At 31.5% G+C, this 20,292-nt stretch overlaps 2 protein-coding genes across 3 annotated transcripts; one reads left to right on the forward strand and one right to left on the reverse strand.

The window, feature by feature from the left end:
• Positions 1-403: 403 nt before the first annotated feature.
• LOC148276870 (U6 snRNA-associated Sm-like protein LSm2) lies at positions 404-1,016 on the reverse strand. The gene has a single exon (XM_088233639.1). It carries the CDS (start codon positions 899-901, stop codon positions 614-616), a length of 288 nt encoding a protein of 95 aa, XP_088089765.1. The 5' UTR covers positions 902-1,016; the 3' UTR covers positions 404-613.
• Positions 1,017-1,804: 788 nt separating this feature from the next.
• On the forward strand, positions 1,805-19,727 carry LOC148276871 (DNA-binding protein Ets97D-like). 2 transcript variants are annotated; one of them, XM_088233651.1, is made up of 12 exons: positions 1,805-1,978; positions 2,757-2,919; positions 3,151-3,246; positions 4,429-4,550; positions 5,858-6,041; positions 7,953-8,223; positions 8,469-8,594; positions 11,319-11,392; positions 11,491-11,567; positions 13,569-13,725; positions 15,666-15,819; positions 17,402-19,727. In XM_088233651.1, exons 2-12 carry the CDS (start codon positions 2,757-2,759, stop codon positions 17,532-17,534), a joined length of 1,557 nt encoding a protein of 518 aa, XP_088089777.1. In that variant the 5' UTR covers positions 1,805-1,978; the 3' UTR covers positions 17,535-19,727. The 2 variants fall into 2 exon arrangements, 1 of the variants encoding a protein (XP_088089777.1); XR_015823640.1 differs by lacking the exon at positions 17,402-19,727 and having other exon boundaries at positions 13,569-13,865; positions 15,666-15,805.
• The last annotated feature ends 565 nt before the right edge of the window (positions 19,728-20,292 follow it).

The raw sequence follows: 20,292 nt of genomic DNA on the forward strand, positions 1-20,292 counted from the left end.
GGATAATTGGGATTCTAGCTCCTCCTTTCCAATTATGATATATTTCAATTATAACAGATAGGAGCTAGATTACAGCACGTCTTGCAGCTACAGAGCGCATGCGCGGTAAGTAATCTAGTCCCCATTTACTAAATGATATTAAAATAATATAAAACTCATTAAAAAAATAGGCATTAGATTATAAGGAGTCTTGCAGCTACTGAGCGCATGGACTGTAGAAATTCTAGACCCCATTTACAATATGTATGTATTTTATGGTTGGTAACTTACATATTGAAGCAAGATTACCAATCTCTCATCAGATTTAAGCGGGATAGTAGATATTTCTTGATTTAAAAAATGTATTTTAATATGCTCAATAGGTTTTTGATCAAACTTAATTGTTACAGTAAATTAAAACACATTTAAGGGGTAGAAAAATGTATTGAAAAAGGATTAACAAAAATTAAACACCAGAAAAGGATATCTGCTTCAGAAGTAGCAAATCAGATTATTTGAATTGAAAGACATATCATACCAAGTGTTGATAATGCACAAAAGTAAACGAACATCATTTGTTAAGTTTCTCTTTCATATTGTTTATCTTAACACTAACTTTAAAATAACAAATCGACTATCTCGTTGAAACGGCAGCTTCTTTGCGAGCGGCATCTTGGAGGAGTTGTGTGTCTACTTCATCGGCTGGTAACTGTACGTATCTAACGACCGATCCTCTAATGAAGCAATTCTTAACGGAGAGCATGTGTGGATATTTCTCGGAATCTGTAACACTGATGTCAGATAATTTTATGTTGAGATATTGGTCGACAGAATGAAGGGTTCCGCATATGCTTAGGCCATTTTTGAGCTCCACCACTACATCTTTTCCGACTAGCGACTTGAAAAATGAGAAGAATAACATTATAGTATTTTTTATAAGGTACTAAGTCAAACAATTCAAGCGTGTATTTATAATCCCCGAAACTTTAGTTTTGACTTTTTGACAGCCGGTTTCCACAGATGCCACAGCAAACCAATCACAGACTATAAATACTAAAACCAATACGCATAGATAAAAAATATTTATGCTATTTGCCACAGATTGCTGCAGACAGGAAAAGATAAAGGTACTCCACACGCTTGCATCCGTCAACGCTTGGGGAGGTGAATCCAACATCTAACACCGCCTTTTTCTGAACGCTCTTGCAGCCGCAGAGAACGCTTTGATAGCGCACATTCAAAACACTCGCTGTAGCAACGATTTCGGAATAGCAGCTCTGGTGTTGGTGGATCGGGAGTTTGGCTTGCTTTGCGAACTATTTATGGTACTATTTGTACACAGATCAAAGAAAGTCATAGTTAATTAAGATATATTTTATATTTGAATTAATGAACATTGAGGTTTAATTGCCACATTTCCAAGCATGCGGATGTGAACGTTTGGCTTGAGTACGCTTACCAAGCTTTTTGCCAAACGACTTGTGGTAAGAGTGTGGAGGTACCATCAAAATGCGGTGGTCTGTAATACGGAAGACTTTTTTGTCTTCAAATGTCTAAATTGTGTAAAACGTTTTATTTGTTATTTAACTTATAAATAACAATCTACATAATATCTCAAAGAATAAGAAAATATTTTTGTTCATTTTCTGCATCCTCTGAGCCTACGTGTACAATAGCAGATATATAAAGTTTCTGAAATTAACGAAGTAAAACAAATATAACAAAAATTAAATAATTGTACGATAAAAAATTGTGGGGCAAGGGGTTAATTTTTATATTTAGTCTATGGTTAATGGAATTTAGATTTTTTTTAATAATCGTCTATGATTTCCATGTAGGAAGTGGAAGCTGTAAATTTGTAATTCGTCGTTCAATTTCAACCGCGTATAATTTTCGTACTTTGTTGTAAAACAAACTTGTAATAAACTAATTGTATTTCGTGTGCTGATTGAGCGCTAATTTAAAAGTATAATCCAGCTTGGATTCATTACTTTATTCGGTAAGACATTGTTGAAATCTCTGTATTACAATACAAGTTCAGTCTTCATATCCTTGAACAAATTGTGTTGACATGGTCATTTGCCTCCATTTCTCGGAAGTAAATAATATGTTATCAAATTCTACTTTAAAGTTGCCTGTGAAAACGATCCATGCTTTTAACTGCTCGTTCGCATAGGATTATTCATTCGATGTTCTTTTTTTGGTTATAATTCACATGTTAAACATGCTCAACAAAGTTTACTAAGTCCATACTCCACTCTGACAGTTGACGGTTTGATAATACTTAATTTTTGTTTTGTTTTCAAAAGCTTTGTTTTATCCTGTAAATTGAGTAATGGAAGATATTGAATCAATTGGTTTAACCCCTACAATCAAAAGTATGTGTTGGTAAAATGAAATAATACATTTGTGTGGTTAAAATTACATCCCGTCATTTTTATCACAATCACGTAAAATAATAGCAGGGAGATATGAAATTTAATCCTAGAAAATGTGTTACAACACACGCTTTGTATGTACAAGAAGTGAAATAAAAAATACGGAATATTAAGATCTTAAGAATCAAACTTATAAAGCATAAATAAATAAATTTTCATTTTGTCGATTACAGCGTCTCAAATTTCTACCATCATAATACATATACAATTACTACAGAATGTCGATCATTTGTAAGGCAAATGTCAATTTTTCACAAATTAAATAAATCTATGTAACTGGAATGGTTGTTCTGGCGGATACGTTGAAGGGAATAATATAACGACTGCTGCTTCTCTTAGATGGATCCCGACGACAAACTGCAGGACCTGCTCTCCCCGCAGGCGATTAAGCTGGAGGTGCCTGATGATGTAGCGCAGCAGTATCGCTTGGTGGACGGGAGACTAATAGCTCTGGACACCGACAATAACATCATGTCACATTTTGTCGAGGAGTCGGACTTGTGTGAGTTGCTCTGTGTATATTTTGAAATATTGTGTATTTAACACCCTTTTCACATAATACAATATCTGTATTATAAGTAAAATAATAAAAAAAATAAAACAATATTAAAATAACTTACGAATAAAGCGACGACATAACTTGAGCTTTTGATATCAGCGACTTTGCCTTATTACTATGACCCGGCCTTTTAAGATGTGTCATATAAATTGAAAAAACAATGGATTTTCCCAGGTTTGTCTGGTCAGGCTGATGAAATCCACGGAGTATATTCAGAAGACCAAGAAGTGGAGAGCAGTGCTTTGGATGAGGATGCTGTAGATTCTAACGGTAAGTGTTTATTGGTATATAGTTAAAGATACACTAAAAATGATACTGCGTAAATTCCACAATTTTTATCATCCCTATTATTAGGCGCAATTAAGTTTCCGGGTTTCAAACACAGATGGCTGCGTTTGGTGGGACCCAAAAGGAATCGTGTACTATGAGCTGCTAAAAATGTGTGAAACTGTCTATGGGCATCGCTAACGACAACAAATAATCAATTTGAATCATGCGTTGCTCGAAAAACAGCCAGAATGGGACACGAGACACGAATGAGTGATATTACAGCCGGCCAACACTCCGTGCTGTCGCAATTCCATCGCCCAGGACATCATCAGAACACTGAAATGGGATCTGCTACCGCACCCGCCGTATTTGCCAGATCTGTCCCCTTCTGATTATCACTTTTTCCGGCGGTCGATAGCCCCTAGCTTAGCCGGGCTACACTTGGTCAAATTCATGCAAAATTGGTTGGATGGATGGTTTCGGTCCAAAGACGCATAATTTTACCGTCACAGTATTCATGTATTGCCAGAGATGGCACAAATACATTGCTAGTGAGGGGCGATTCTTTGAATAAACAAATTTTTGTATTTCTCTTAAAATTTTCAATTTTTTATTGACAAGAAAACCGGTATGATCATGCAGCTATTATGTGGTGTTCAAAATACTGGCTTCTTGCTCAGGGTTTTATATTTAAATGCCGATTGTATGCCGATTCGTTGCTGTTATTTGGCCTGTCGTGTTACAATTATTTTTTAGTTTTTGAAAAAATTCTGACACTCATACTTACCAATATACTTACATACAGTTTTTTCTTACCATTTTTTGCTTAATTCTTAATTCTGCTCTAACTTTGTTCAAATTTGTTTTCCTATGAGCATTTATTTTTATTTTTATGTGTGATATCAGTTATTTCTGATGTTTATGAGAGGAATATATATTTTTTTGTTCTTTTGTTGAAATTGACTGGACCATTCAGTCTTTTTTTGTTTATTTATAATTTTTAAAACCCCTTAAAATATAAGTCATGTTGTCTCATCTGGTTAGTATAGTAATCATGTGTTTTTTAATGATGATTTAAAATTTGCCATACATGCATATTTTATATGTTTGTTTTGTTGCATAATGGATTTCTTAAGAATGTATATACATATTCTCAACATTATACAATTTGTTTGGTTCCAGATAATGTCCTCATACAACTGATGGATATTAGAACCAGTTTATCTCGGCTTAGAGTGATGCTGGAGCAGAGAATAGGGACCGATCTATCTGACTATGAGTTTTGGCTTCAGGACTCCAAAATGGTATTCAAATAATTATTTTTGCAATATTTTTTTTTTCAAAAATATTTTTATTTTACCGTGTCTTTGTTTATTTTTTGCAGTCTGACTTTTTTCTGCAAATAGAAATATTAGAAGTGATTGAGTTCCTATTAAAAAAATAACGGTGATTTCTTTTATTATTGGGTTACCAATGTTTCAAAAATGATTAAAATATCGAATATAATTATGGGCCCCCATGGTGTAATGGATTTGCGTAAGATCACAAATGAGGGTACTATTTGTAAACCTGGCAAAACTTATCTTTCTTTATTTTGAGCAATCACAAAAAAAACTGATACAATAATAGCTTCAACCTTTTTGTTTCAAATTATTATTATAGTCAGATATTTTATATGTAACTAGTGATGAAATAATGATGAGTATGTCAAGAAACAATAGTGAATTAATTAATTTAATTTTGCAGATTGCTAACTTTGCAATACTCAAGCAGAGGTTGTTCCGTTTGCAACAAACCCAATAATTTGATAGTCAGATTCTCACAAACAAAGCTATATTATTTTGAACTGACAATGTTACAATGAGGAAATATTACTTTTTTTTGTCAATTTTTAATTAATGAGTCTGAAATACTGATGTGTAAAAAAACATTTTTTGCTACAAATTGTATGTATCCATCACATTGGTCATGCCCCTAATACGCCATGATTCAGGTAAATTTTGAACTTTTTTGTGTCTCTTTAAATTTAAAAAGAACATCGTCATAAATCTTGACTGCACAATTATCAAGGCCAAGCATGTCACATTTTTGTAGGGACATTTCTTTAATAATTTATTTTTTAAAATGAAAATATTTCTCCACAATATCCTCATTAATTTTGAAAATATAATAAATTTTTCTAAACCATTTCATATATTTTTATTGGTATTCGTAGTATGTGATATTCCCCTATTATTGTAATCAATTGTATTCTGAATAAGTTTCAATTCATATCTCACTTTTTCATATAATATATATGATTTTTCTGAAATCTGGGGGTTTATGCTGTAATTCACCACTTTGATTGGGTCTCTTGTGGGGAAAAAATAAATATACAAATATCAAAAATATTCTTATCTAATACATTTTGTTTCATAAAAAAAAAAAACTTTTACTAGATATAAATGTTTTGTTTATGTTTTAGTACGATGCGTATTCTTAGTTTTGACTAAAAACAATAATTTGTTTGTAAGATGATATTAACATTTAAGGAATACCTATTTTTTTGGTAAATGGATTTTTAGTATGTCTAATATTTAGAAGATGGTAAAAATACATTTGTTTTTAACAGTTGGAGAGTCATAAAACCCTGGTGGAGCAGTGTATTGACAGGGCGGGCTTAGTGCAGGTCAATATTCAGATACGACCGAACCAAAAAAGGATTAATATCGTAGATGTGCTCAAACCTGACGAAGAATTTCTTCATATGGCTAAGGAGGATAGACTTGCCTTTATGGAAATGCCTTCGCTAGAAGGTATGTATGCAATAATTTATAACCAAATAGGCACATTATTAGTGCGTGAATCATTTACAGTAAAACCTCGTTTTTACATTGCTCAATTTTACGTTTTCCCTCTTTTTTTCCCGTTTTTTTCTTCATACATTCTCATACAAATATTCCCCCAATCACAGTTTTGTACATTTTTCATCACCCCGGTTTTACGTTAAAAATTTTTCGGAATTCATTTGATGTGTCAAAAAGTAAAAATTATGTCGTAATAATGGTGCCGCCGTGCGCTACCGCGTGTGCCACGCGCATGAAGAATAAAAACAGGTAAACAACTAATAAAGGATCGATTATTGTCTTAACCTAAATTCAAAGCAGGTGCGGTGTAATTGACCTTTTTGTATAAGTGTATTCCTTTAGGGTTAGTTTTAGTTTTCATTTAAACATAAACGTCGTATTGACTTATTACAAATCATAATACCCAGTTGACAAACGTTTAGAAACAATAAAGTTTTAGTATCAATAAATTGCAATGTTTAAAATGTAACAATAGAAATATTTAATGTTATAAAAAAGATGGTTTAAAAAGTTGACATAAAAGTGGAAATAATTTTGCCGCGATCTATTATGTCAGTTGTTTTTAGTGATGCCATAAAAAAAAAGTGATACCGTATAAATAATATTTCCCAATATTTAGAGAAAAAAATATTGTACATTATTTTATGTAAATTTTTTTTTTTATTTTTGTTATTTTTTTATTTACGCATAGAATAATTTTAGCATGCTGTTTTTAAATCAAATAATAAAACAGATTACATTATATTGTTGGAAAAAATATTTTTGATGAAATCATTGAAAATATTAACAAATTACAACAGGGATGGAGAATACCTTAAATAAGGGAATATGGAAGTCAAGGCATTTACAGGGCTCATGACCTGTCATTGGCTGGTTTAAGTGGCCACTTTACACACTGTGTAACATTCACCATTTTGCCTATGTTTGAACATCCATATTTCTTCAATTCTTCCATATGTTGATTTTAGTGAAGTTAAAGAGCTGAAACCTTTATTGTTGTGAAGAAGACCTTTATTGTTGTGAAGGTGAATGTTACACAGTGTGTAAAGTGGCCACTTAAACCAGCCAATGACAGGTCATAAGCCCTGTAAATGCCTTGACCTCCATATTCCTTTATTAAAGGTATTCTCCATCCCTGTTGTAATTTGTTAATTTTAATGACCCTCGAGGGGGTGAAATCCAGTCTTTTGTCTATGAACATTTGGACAAACTCAAATTACATTTTGTTATATTATTTTAATAACATAACTATCCACTGTAATTTGTGATCTATTGTATTTAGAATGAATTGGGTCTTTTTTCTGTAATGTTCTAAATACCTAAATAAATAAATGAAATGAAAAAAAAATGAAATTGCATTGAAAATATGTAAAAAAATATTAATAATCCCCAATTATCAGCGTTAATACAACTTTTCTGGAAGTATATTTACACAACAGTGTAGCAAATTAATTATATTTTTATGTAATTCCTATTTTTTCCATACATTTTTCATTTCCCCACTTTGCTGTTTTCTTCAGTTATACATTTTTTTCTTGCTCCCTTGAAAAACGTAATAAAGGGGTTTTACTGTATCAGAATTCAAACAGAAGGTTAAAAAATATGTGTTTAACAACTTATAAATGAAAAATATGTACATTGTTATTATTAGAGCACACATAAGAATATGTTTATGTGTGCGCTATTGCAAGATTCAAAATATAATTAAAAAAAAAAAAAAGTTTGTTATCTTAAAAAAGAAAATATTTCATTAAGTTTGGAAGATGTAAATCAAAACATGTAATTTGGGTTAAGGCTGTTAAATAGTTAATTATGGAATTCTATCACCAACTGAATAAATATTTGATTGTTTATCTCTAGATCCTGACGACATGAGCCCAGCAACCCAGCTGATGGAAGAGGTGGGCGATGTGGTTGAAAACGTCGACGACATTCTCATCGGGGGGGCGGGCGGGGACGAGCTGATGGTGAGCCCCGCCGCGGAGGAGACAGGGGGCGAGGCTCTGGGGGAGGTCGAGATCGCGCCCCAGCCGGGAGTGGGCCAAGTGTCCAGAATGGCCAAGTGGATGGTGGACGCGCAGTTCAAGGCGGACCAGACAAGGCTGAGAATACCAGAAGACCCCAAGTATTGGTAAGGAACTAGGAAATTTGTATTTATCAATCAGAAAATTTATATGAATAAAATGCGCTGGGCTGGTATTCCACACGCTCTCGCGGCGATAGATAAAGCTTTTATCTCGCATGTTTACATACAAAATACGCGAGATAAAAGTGTTTTCTACGGCCGCCAGAGCGTTAGCAGCGCTGGTGATGTTGTATATAATGTGTATTGTAAAAGTGTTTTACAATATTGTATATATAATATATTTTCTTCAGGTCAATTCCACAAGTGAGGCATTGGATACAGTGGGCTGTAAGGCAGTTTAATCTGACGGGAATTAAGCTCTACGATTGGTCCATAACTGGAAAGCAACTGTGTGACTTGTCCCTTCAAGATTTTAAGTAAGTTATCCGAATTTATTGTACTTATGCAACACAAATGCTCATTTAACAAAGAAAATATTTAAAGATGCTATTCATCATTAAGACAGGCGGACAAATGAACTTGTCATATCGAGCCGTGATTGCCAAAACATTGTAACCGACAAAAACAATATTTTACAAGCCAATATTTTTTCCTCTTAAATTCATGTTTATTTATTTATTAACGGACTTAGTCAATTTAAAAAATGGCAAATCCTTATAATACCCACAGGCACAAATGAACACAGTTATGCAAAAAGCAGCCAGCCATAGAAAAGTGAAACTGAGATAATAGCACCTTTATGAAACGAGTGAATAATCAAATCTACACAACAGTTGGAATGTTTTTGACTTTGACAAATGATAAGCAATGAACAGATTAGTTTTTTTTAAATATTTCTAACAAGAATCCAATTATGTATTTGACCAGTTTTAATGATTTTTAAAATATCGTCCGATTTTTCTAGTGCTGTTGGTGTTTTTTGCAAATTGAGAATTGCCGTTTTTGTGATCGACACTATTTTCAGAAGGTGATTATTACAGTTTTTTGTATGAAAGCGGTCTGTCTGTTTTTAGCAGAACATAGAATTGACCTTACTGCACCCAAAAACGCCAATATCTAATTTTTTCAAAATTGCGGACTGGCTATTTTCTGCATAACTACGTCAATTGAAATAGTACAAATAAAGAAAAGAAAAGCTGGGACAACAAAATTAATAGTAATTACTACCTCAAGACAAGATCTGTTCTATCTTAGTGATTGTTTAAATCTAGAAAGACTTACACCAAAAAAGTCCAGATCTTGTCTCGAGTTTACAATGTGACACAATCGGGACATTGGTGCATGCAAGCCATAGTTTGTGCTGCGCTGATCAAGGAACAGCACATTATTATTTCGCAACCGGCGGATCGGAACATTGAATTCCACTTGTTCCAGTAACGATGGTACATCAATTGAGGCATTTAGTAAATAAAACATAAATATAGTCAATGTTATTTCTACGTTTTTGTAGACATGAGATTTTTAACACTGACTCAATTTCTCCCTAACTGTAGTCTCCCTCTGACAGGATGGTTTCAGTATGGGTTTGTAAGCGAATGGTGTTGGTAATTTCCTCTGTCGAAGTATTTTGTTCAAGACCATAAATGGCTATGCACGGAAGCCTGCGAGACGATACTGTTGCTTTCAGCCCAGCACTTGAAAATTCCGGATTATTGGCTAGTTTTGGGAACTTGGGTGAATTAAAATGCCTCCACTTCTGATTCACTTAATTCCTGTAACTTTTACACCCATCTCTGTTGGGTTGTATGCACATTTTATTTTAGCGTGGAATCTGATGTTTTAGACATTGATTTGTCTTCTGGAAAAATAAATACAGCTGGTCTTGCTGGGAGTGCTGGAGCTTCGTTTTTTGTTATCAGTGGCATATTTTTATTGGATGATTGTGCATTAGAAGCGACGTTAGAGCCCCCAGTAGACCCCGATGTTTTGTCTCATTTTAGTGCTTCAAGCGATCCTTCGAGTTTCCCATCAAAACTGCCACTAGGTTAGTAACAGCCAGGACACCGATTACTTCCGATTGTATCCTGACCTGCTGGTCTTTAGTGACTCGGAATGATGTATTTTTGTAGATGTATTATTTATGTATTGAGTTGCATTGACTAAGTTCATTACATCAAATGACTTCTCAGATGCTGATGTACAATTCATATTGATAATATTTTTTTTAAATCAATCAAAATTTATTTATTATTCTTTGTTAGTTAATGGTATTTTCTTTAAAAAAATTAAATTAAAAAAAAAAATGATTTCAGTCAATGTTTATTTTAGTTTAAGGTCTATCAGTTGTTTATTGTCTATGGTAAATTATCAACCAATATTGATTGCTGTCAAAATAATGACAACAGGCTCACTCTTTTGTGTGACAATAATATTTTGGTTGATGATGCCAGTTAGAAATGTAAATTGTTTACTTATTGTGACTTGTTTTCTTGGATATATGTATTTATTAATTCTATTATGAGTTTACTAAAGTTCAGTATAGAGGTATTGGTTATTTCGTATTTTGTTTATTTCGATTTATTAGAAACATTAGGACACTTAAAAGGTAGGTTTTTGTTGATATTCATATTCTATTTTTCATCATCATTCCCTTTCCACACCTAATGGTGAATAGGGCTCTGCATTGGTACACCAATCGCAGCGTATCTTGATCATTTTTGTTACATTAAGGTAATATGATCAGTCTTACGCTTCAGGTACCAGTCCAGGGACTATGAAATATTCTGGTGTGAAAACACCTTTTTAAATAAATATTTCATTACAACCATGTCGGGAATCGAACTCGAGACCTACCTCTCGCATGGTAGGCAAATGCGCTGACCATTACACCACTAGGCCGACATTCTATTGTTAATGATAATATTTTTAACGTCCTTTGTCAAGGTAATCTTATTTCAAATAGTTTTGTACACAGTGATTTTTGTCTTTCTGTTGTTGCTCTGCTTTATTACCTGTTATTATTCTTCTTTTTATCTCTACACAAATGGTGGCTATGATTTATAATAAACAACATTTATTTAAATAAAATAAATGTTGTTAATTATAAATCAATGACAAGCCTCTAAAGCAGAGGCTTATCAGGTTATTCCTTTTTTAAAAAAAAAACTTATTTGTGGTAATTATGCTATTTTTTCTTCTAGAGAAAAATGTCCATCAGATCCAGGAGACCTATTCTGGACCCACTTGGAGCTATTGAGAAACTGTAAATTTATTGGTAAGGAATATTATTATTTTATTAATTTGACTCCGTAATGTTTTTAATTATTGTAATTATAAAACGTTGACATTTGTTTTCAATATTATTTTTTGCAGCTGTGGTACAAAATGAAGACCCTAATGAGACGGACACTCAAAATAAAAGTCCAGTAGCTATTAGGAAAAAACCCAAAGTAAGTTAAATCATTAAAAAATAGATTTACCAACTTTTAACATTACATGCATAACATATTACAACAGAGATGGAGAACATTTTAGAGCAGGTAAATAAGCTAATTTTTATACTTCGATAATATCGAGAAATATCATCAAGTGTTGCCTAGTATGTAAGTGAATTTATTTATAAACAATCTTTTTGTTTACATTTTAGTACATTTTTTATTACAAATATCACTATATGTATTTATTAAAATAAAATAAAAAACCCATATAGGCATGGCATATATATATATATGAAATCTATGGTGTGAAAGTGAAATCAAGACATAATAGACCAATATTGAATCAACTGCTCCACAAGTGTATAGCTTATGTTAGGTTTTTGTTATTTTCATTGAGCGTTTTGTAATATAAATAATATAGATGTACAAAAATTAATTATGAACATAAATATGTAGTGTTGAAAACTGTCTGAATATTTTGTTAATTATCTCTGTTTATTAAGTTAGTCTTCTTTGTTTATTCTCAAATGTAAAAACATTTTTAAAAAGTATATTGTTAAGTGTCCTTGGCACGGGTAACCCCAGTGAGGTCACATTTTTTTTTTTATTAATTATAGTTTGTAAGAGCAAAATATGAATAAATAAAATAAAGATGGAAAGTTTAATTCCGGCTTTTTTTAATACTTAAATAAATTTTAGTAGAAAATACGAGATTAAGAAATAGAAAATAAAAATTAGATGTAAAGATAAAGTAGAATAAAATTAAAGTAGATAATTAATTCAGTTACACAAATCTCACCCGCATCGATAAAGGTTTTAGCTTTTTACTTTCACAACAATCAACAAATGGAAGAATTTAAGAAATACGGATGTTTGAACATTGGCAGAATGGTGAAGGTTACTCAGTGTGTAAGCCCTAAAAATACCTAGACTTTCTTAATCCCTTCTCTAAAACGTTGTCCATCTCTGCTGGAATATGTTAATATTCATAACTCCCTAGGGGTAAAATCCAGTCTTGATCCACAAACATTTGGACAAACTCAAAATATTTTTTATTACATAATTATTTATCAGCACCTACCCAGATTTTCCTGGGTAACGGAAATTTGATTGGAATTCTGTGTATGACAGACAATGCATGCCATTTTGGTTTTGATCTGTCGAATTAACATTGACTAATGATTGACTGTCTTCCACTTATTATTTTAAAATAAAACAGATTACCTATAGTGACAGTTTTAGTGACATCGGCATATTACATTGTAAATACCATATTTTTATCAGATCTGTTACAGACATTTTAAATTTATCTCCTGCTTGACTTTGAACTTTTAATTTGATTTTTAATTTTATCTTTTGATTTTAACTTTTAATTCAAACTTCTTAATTTTAATTTAAACTTTTAATTTTAATTTTAACTTTTGATTTCAACTCTTAATTTATACTTATTCATGTATACATCTACTACCTGTATCTAATAAATTATTGTTGGTTGTGAATTTTTACAAAGAAATTTAAATGTTCATGGAAGCAGAGAGAGAGGGAGGAATGTAGGGTTTGGAGCTATACAATGTCTTCTCCCTTTTATGTACTTTTTATTTAATATTCATATTTTTACTTTTTTAGAATTCAATTATTTTTCCCCTCTCCTCCTGCATTCATAATAAATTAGTGTGAAATCTGTAATTGGTCTTACTTTTTTTAATTGTTCTTTTGTACCTTGTTTTATATAAAGACCGTATGATTTCCTTAATAAATAAATAAACAGGCATAAAATACCGAACTTGGTGGGTCATATTCTTGCGCTCTTCACTTCTCTATAGCGGGAATAAAGTTAATACAGGTACTCCAGATCGTTGCACTGGATTGGTCATCCGATTTCGTAATTGAGTTTGTCCTGTATGTAATAATATTGATGCAATATAATAAATCGAGTCAAATAGAAAATGCTAAGTTGCTTGCGCAGATAATAATATTATGTTTTTATTAATTAATTGTTTTTTTATGATGCAGGCTACTCCGCTTGAAGCTAAAGTATCAAGTAATGCCTCTATCACTCTCATGTCAGCTAGTGTGAGCCGTAGTGGTTATAATGGACAGATACAACTGTGGCAGTTCCTTTTGGAACTTCTCACTAGCACGGATCATACCCAAGTTATACAGTGGATTGGTAAGTATCAAGTAATGCCTCTATCACTCCCATGTCAGCCAGTGTGAGCCGTAGTGGTTATAATGGACAGATACAACTGTGGCAGTTCCTTTTGGAACTTCTCACTAGCACGGATCATACCCAAGTTATACAGTGGATTGGTAAGTATCAAGTAATGCCTCTATCACTCTCATGTCAGCCAGTGTGAGCCGTAGTGGTTATAACGGACAGATACAACTGGCTAATATGGCTACGATAAGACAATCAAATGGGATAGTTTTGCTAGTATGTAATCTAGATTATTGAACTGAAAATATACTTTTTCAAGGGAGCAGCAAAAGTTTCAAAGTGAGGAAATGAAAAACTGCAGAAAAATTTCATTTAAAAAAAGTATTTTGCAATCAATACCACAATGTGTTTTTTTAGGTATTAAAAAAAACACGTTTAAATAATTTTATGTAGGTACTTAACCTTAAAAACACGAAAATTAAATTTGAATTTGCATAAAATGTATACATTTTATGATTTTTTCCCTAAATATTGGGAAATTTATTTAGATGGTATCACTTTTTTTTAAATATGGCACCACCGAAATTCAACTGTCATTTACATCGCTGCAAAACTGTTTTACACTTTTATGATAACTGTTTAAACAATCTTCTTTCCAAATTATGTTTATAACTTCAAATAATATTTCTATTGCCAAATTTTTAAACTTTCTGATCGTAATTTATTGATGTAAAGACATTATTCTTCCTAAACATGCGTCAAATGCATGTCACAATTTAGTAAAATGACAAAATGAGACACTTAAACAAAATGGTCAATTACACTGCATCTACTTTGAATTTAGTTAGAGACAACAATTTACACATTTTTTTACTTACCTTGATTTTATTTACTATTTTGGGCGAACGCGGCGGCGCGCGGCTCGGTGTCTTTTGACTGATCAAATGAGTTTCGAAAAAAATTCAATTTAAAACCGGGGTTATGAAAAACGCAAAAAAACATTAATTGAGGGGATATTTTAATGAGAATGTATGGAAAAAATTGGGACTTTAACATTTTGGCGTACAAAGCGGGAAAACGTTAAATTGAGGAATTTAAAAATTAGGTTTTACTGTTTGTGTGTTTGTTTGTCCATCACAAGAACGCTTCCAAAATGGTACCTTGAAAGTGAAATTTAGAAACAACATTTAAAATTCTAATTGGTGCTGTTTCCAAGCAAAGTTTTTCAGATTTCTTCGGTATAAATTGAACTTAGACACAACACAACATTTAAGATGGTATTTTTACATCAATGAGGAAGATCAGTAAATTAAAAAAGTTAATAAATTGTTAGTATATTTGGTGATTATCAGGTGCCGGTGATTAATATTGAGTGTGTATTATTTATTGTTTCAGCATTTACTTTGTGGAAAGACATTTTAAATTTATTTAAAATAAAACACTTTGTAATTTTTACCACAGAAGAGTTTAATATATTACATATAACACTACTAGTTCCAGGTATTCTGAATTACCCATCATCAGGTGTCGATATAAACGTTTATTTTAAGTAAGTTAACTAATATAAGCAGTTTATATTGACACCTGATTGGGTAATTCAGAATAATTCTAGATTTCTTTGATAACAAGTTGTCTTCTTTCAAAAGATCACTCAATCAAATGAATCAAAATCAATTATAAACACCTCTCTCCCGCTTCCACCCCCACAAAGTCTACTATAAACCATCGAGTCTTTCTACTTTTTTATAATAATTTTCTATTTATAAATGTGTCCATAAAAATGCCCATAGGGCGTATACATAAATAAATACCTGCAACTAGTAGTGTTAATATATTAAACTCTTCCCTGGAAAAAATTACCAAGTGTTTTATTTGAAATAAATCGAGTGTGTATGTAGGCACCTTGACGAGTGGAAGTTCTTATTGAATAATTAGTGATATTAATATTCTAGGTACAAATGGCGAGTTTAAACTCCAGGAACCTGAGATAGTGGCTCGGTTATGGGGCTTGCGAAAACACAAGCCCACCATGAACTATGAGAAATTATCCCGAGCACTGCGCTATTATTATGACGGTGATATGATATCCAAAGTTCATGGAAAAAGGTAAACCATAACAATTTTTGACGGATATTCAAAACCAAAAAATAGATTTAAGCATATCAGCTTTAAGCTGCTCGCTTAAAATTAATATAATAATAATATTTCAACACTGATTAGAGAAACATTCTAAAAATGTCATTCTGTATCAAATCAACACATTATGTACATCAATATTTTTATCTAAAATTAGAAAAAAATATGTTAACAGAATTTTGGGTATGTCTAAATCTTTTTAGACAAATTCTGCATTTTTCTGTGGCGGGATTGATATCGATATTAGATTTTTTTTTAACAGAGATAAAGCTGTTGAGAATATGGAAGTCTAAGCATTTATGCATTATCAAGAAAGGGGTGCTGCGTTGGTTTATACATGTAGAGCGAATGGACAGCGAAAGAACGTCTAAAAGGGTCTACGATGCAAATGTTCATGGATGCAGAAAACGAGGAAGACCTAAAAAGACATGGCACGATCAAGTACATCAAATACTTGAAGATGGATATGTCAAAAGTAGGAATAATCGGCGTGCGTGCATGAGAAGATGTATGAATGTAGAGGAAGCGAGGTCTGTATGCAAATACATAGTGATATGGCGTTCTATCCTCCCTGACTACCCCTACAGAGAAACAGCGTAAAGGTTTGATTGTTTATTTAAGCATTTACTGAGCTTATTATCTGTCATCCGCTGTGTTTAGTGATCACTTTGCACACCGTGTAATATAGCCATTTGGTATTTAACTTCCATATTCACGTATATATTTTATGTTTATTCATTTACATATGTTTTTTGTTTTTTTTTTCTTTTTAAAACTAGTATTTTAACCGTATCTTATTTTTAAAAAAAATTATAAATGGTATATTCTGTAATTTATTTTTGTTCTTCAATTTTTATTATTATCGGTATGTTTTCCAATTTATATTTTTGTTTAATTTCTTAATTACTCATTTTATATATTATAATGTGTATTTGTGGTTCAATTTTTATTATTATCGGTATGTTTTATAATTTATAATAATTGTGTCTCATTTATTTACTATTAATGGCATATTTTCTAATCTATTTTTATGATTCAATTTTTATTATTATTACTTGCATGTTTTCTAATTTAAATTTATATTGATTTTTTATATTGTTATTATTATTCTTTGAATTTATTAAGCATCATTTAATGAAATTAAAAATAAAAAAAACACATGAATAAAATAAGGTCCTTCCTAAACACAGGAATTTCCTAGCTAGTCGGGACCTGAAACAAATAAACTCTGTACATTTTAAAACTGTGAAATACTAAATAAATAAATAAAAATAAATAGGATTTTTCAATTTAATATTAATCACTCTGGCAATTGTCTATAAAGTAAAATTGATTTTTTATGTGATAATTTAAATATTAATTTCAATTTATTTTTTATATATGTTCAATTACAGGTTATCGACAAAAATATTTCAAATTTCCATACAAATATACACATTTGCGTAAAGAAAATTCGATTTTAGAATATGGCTCTGTTAACTTCTCTCTATTTTTGCATCCTAGGTTTGTTTCAGGTATTAAGAGGTCATCAAATTTTAATATTTATTTTCAGATTCGTCTATCGCTTTGTCTGCGATCTGAAGCAGCTCATCGGTTATGACGCAGGCGATCTTGCTAGACTAGTTAACAAAGGAGCAGCCAAATATGACAATGAAGAGTCCAGCCAATTTTCTATTTTTACATAAATCGTATGATGAGAGTTTACATAAATTCTACATATTTTTATACATGATGTTTTAAGGCTGTAGCCTGATGAAAAGCAAGAAAATCACACCATTTTGCCATTTTAAAATGCCGTTATTTAAAAATCACTATTCAAAATAAAGTAAATAATCAGTCGAAAAAAGTAACAAATTTTACTTAAATATTTTGTCAGTATATGAGTACCAGTTTACATAAGATTAGTATAAAATTTTAAGAGGCATAATCTGACATGAAAATGAGAAAGTTGTGGTTTTTATTGATTTTGAAAGAATGGCGTTTAAAAATTGTAAGTTTTCTAGAGACTACAGCCGATAGATGTACTATGTACGTAGGTTAATTTATTTAATCTTAGCAACAACAACGATAAAATAATTTATAAGGAGACATTTCATAATTTTTTTTACTTTGGAAGCTGAAATTTTGAAATTCTTATACATAACTTTGTATATATTATAGTTACAAATTAATTTTGGTTCATTGATGTACAAAATATTTATAAGTAGGTATATTATCATCAGGGTAAAGAATTATTAGGAAACATAGATTTTTTCTCATTTTTAAATCTCAATTTTACTTACAAAATATAGGTACCTTTTTTCATAAAAAAAAAAGAATCATTTTCTATGCAACATATTGTTGCCATAAAATGTTCTTGAATGTTAGCGGGCAGACTCACAGATCAGAGATTTGAGTTTCAACCATCACATTCACAACTTGAATCTGTAGAATGTTTGCTCGTTGATGGAGGGCAGGTCCTATACCAGTTGGAGGTGGCAGAAGAAACAATATTAATGTTTGATGTATATTTATTTTGTCGGCCTCGTGGTGTAATGGTCAGCGTGCTTGCCTACCATGCAAGCGGTCTCGGGTTTGATTCCCGACATGGTTGATATGAAATATTTATTTAAAAGGGTGTTTTTACACTGGAATATTTCATAGTCCCTGGACTGGTACCTGAAGCGTAAGACTGATCATCTTACCTTCATGTAATAAAAAAAATAAAAAATATCAATATACGCTGCAATTGGTGTACCAATGCAGTGCCCTATGCACCATTAGGTGCGAAAAGGGAATGAGGAGGTATATTTATTACACGTCTAATAAAATACAATATAGGTTTTTAAAAAATCAGGAATAACGTTTAAATTATATTGAGAAAACATTTGTTGACATTTTAATTTATGATTTCCTCCATACATTTATTCACTTTCACAACGAGCTACTTCTCGGACTTTTATATTATAATGTGCAAGGCCAGCATTTTTACACGGGACATTCTGGAGCGCATCAACTGCATCCCCGCCATAGACACCAAGAACAAAGGATCACGACCTATAAAAGGACCACAGGGCATCGTAACACATTTCAGCGCAGTTCAATTCAGTTATCACTGTTACTCTCGCCCTTCATAATCAAATGGGATCTATTCACGGTTTAAATTTAAAAAAAAATTAAATAAGCAAAAAATTACAATGTTAACAGTATTAGAGCAATATTATCATTGTTCAGAGTAAAAATATCAATTCATAATTTAAAACTAAAGGCTCCAAAAGTAGTCCCTAGAATGAATTTATGCAAAATAATAATAATAATAATAAAAATAATAAGAATACCTTAAATAAGGGAATATTGAAGTCTAGGCATTTACAGGACTTATGACCTGTCATTGGCTGGTTTAAGTGGCCACTTGACAAACTGTGTAACATTCACCATTTTGCCTATGTTTGAACATCCAAATTTCTTTAATTCTTCCATTTGTTGATTTTAGTGAAGTTAAAGAGCTGCAACCTTTGTTGTTGTGAAAAGATTCATCTGACTGAGTCTTTTGTCTACGAACATTTGGACAAACTCAAATATTGTAATCAAAAATTGAGGTTATGCAGTATTGCAATATTACATATCGTCACCCCAAACTGTAAACCTCGTAACTCCATGGACAGCAACTTTTCAGGAGAGACTTAAAATGTAATTTCTTAATTATTATTTTGATGAACAAGGATATTTCCAAAACACGTTTTGTTTTTATTTACTTATAAACGTAGGATAATTTTTAATTTTTATTATTATTTATGTTTCCATTACCTTTTTAGAACCAATAAACGGAGTTAAGAGATTTAAACTTTAGGAAAACAAACACGAAGTTTCAAGCTTTTTACTTTACGTAATTAAACATCATAAAATTCAACAATAACAATAAAAAAATAAGTAAACAATACTACTGTATATAAAAAAATGATAGTATGAGCTTCGATTTTAATACATTTGTCAAATGATTAGTTTTTTGGAGTGCATTTGAGAATGTTGATATAGATATTTGATTTGCCCCAATAATTCACATAAACATTTTACAAAGCTGTTTTAGACGCCCATTCTTGTATAAGATATTTTTTATTTGCAAAAATAAAAAACCAATTAAAAATAGTAGCAATGAACAAGACGCGCGAAAATTAAGAGATTTCAATACAAAATGGCCAGAAATAAAGAAGTTACGAGTATTGCATTTTGACTTATAAACGTGATGGAGTTTGGAGGTTTTAATTTTGATGTCTAATCATCTAAAACTATCTTATGCATTTTCGAGGTCACCGAAGATGTAAAATAGTTTAAACATTTAAATGGTATTCAAATCTCATTTTCGACAAAATCGTGAGTTATGAGTTTTACAATCTAGGGGTGACGATCTGATATAGCAAATAAGTTGGAAAATGCACAATTTATTTCATACATCATTTGTCTTTT

The sequence above is a fragment of the Micrasema longulum genome, unplaced genomic scaffold (assembly GCF_059751315.1).
Source record: "Micrasema longulum isolate JH-2025_06_02 unplaced genomic scaffold, ASM5975131v1 h1tg001135l, whole genome shotgun sequence".
Lineage (NCBI taxonomy): Eukaryota > Metazoa > Arthropoda > Insecta > Trichoptera > Brachycentridae > Micrasema > Micrasema longulum.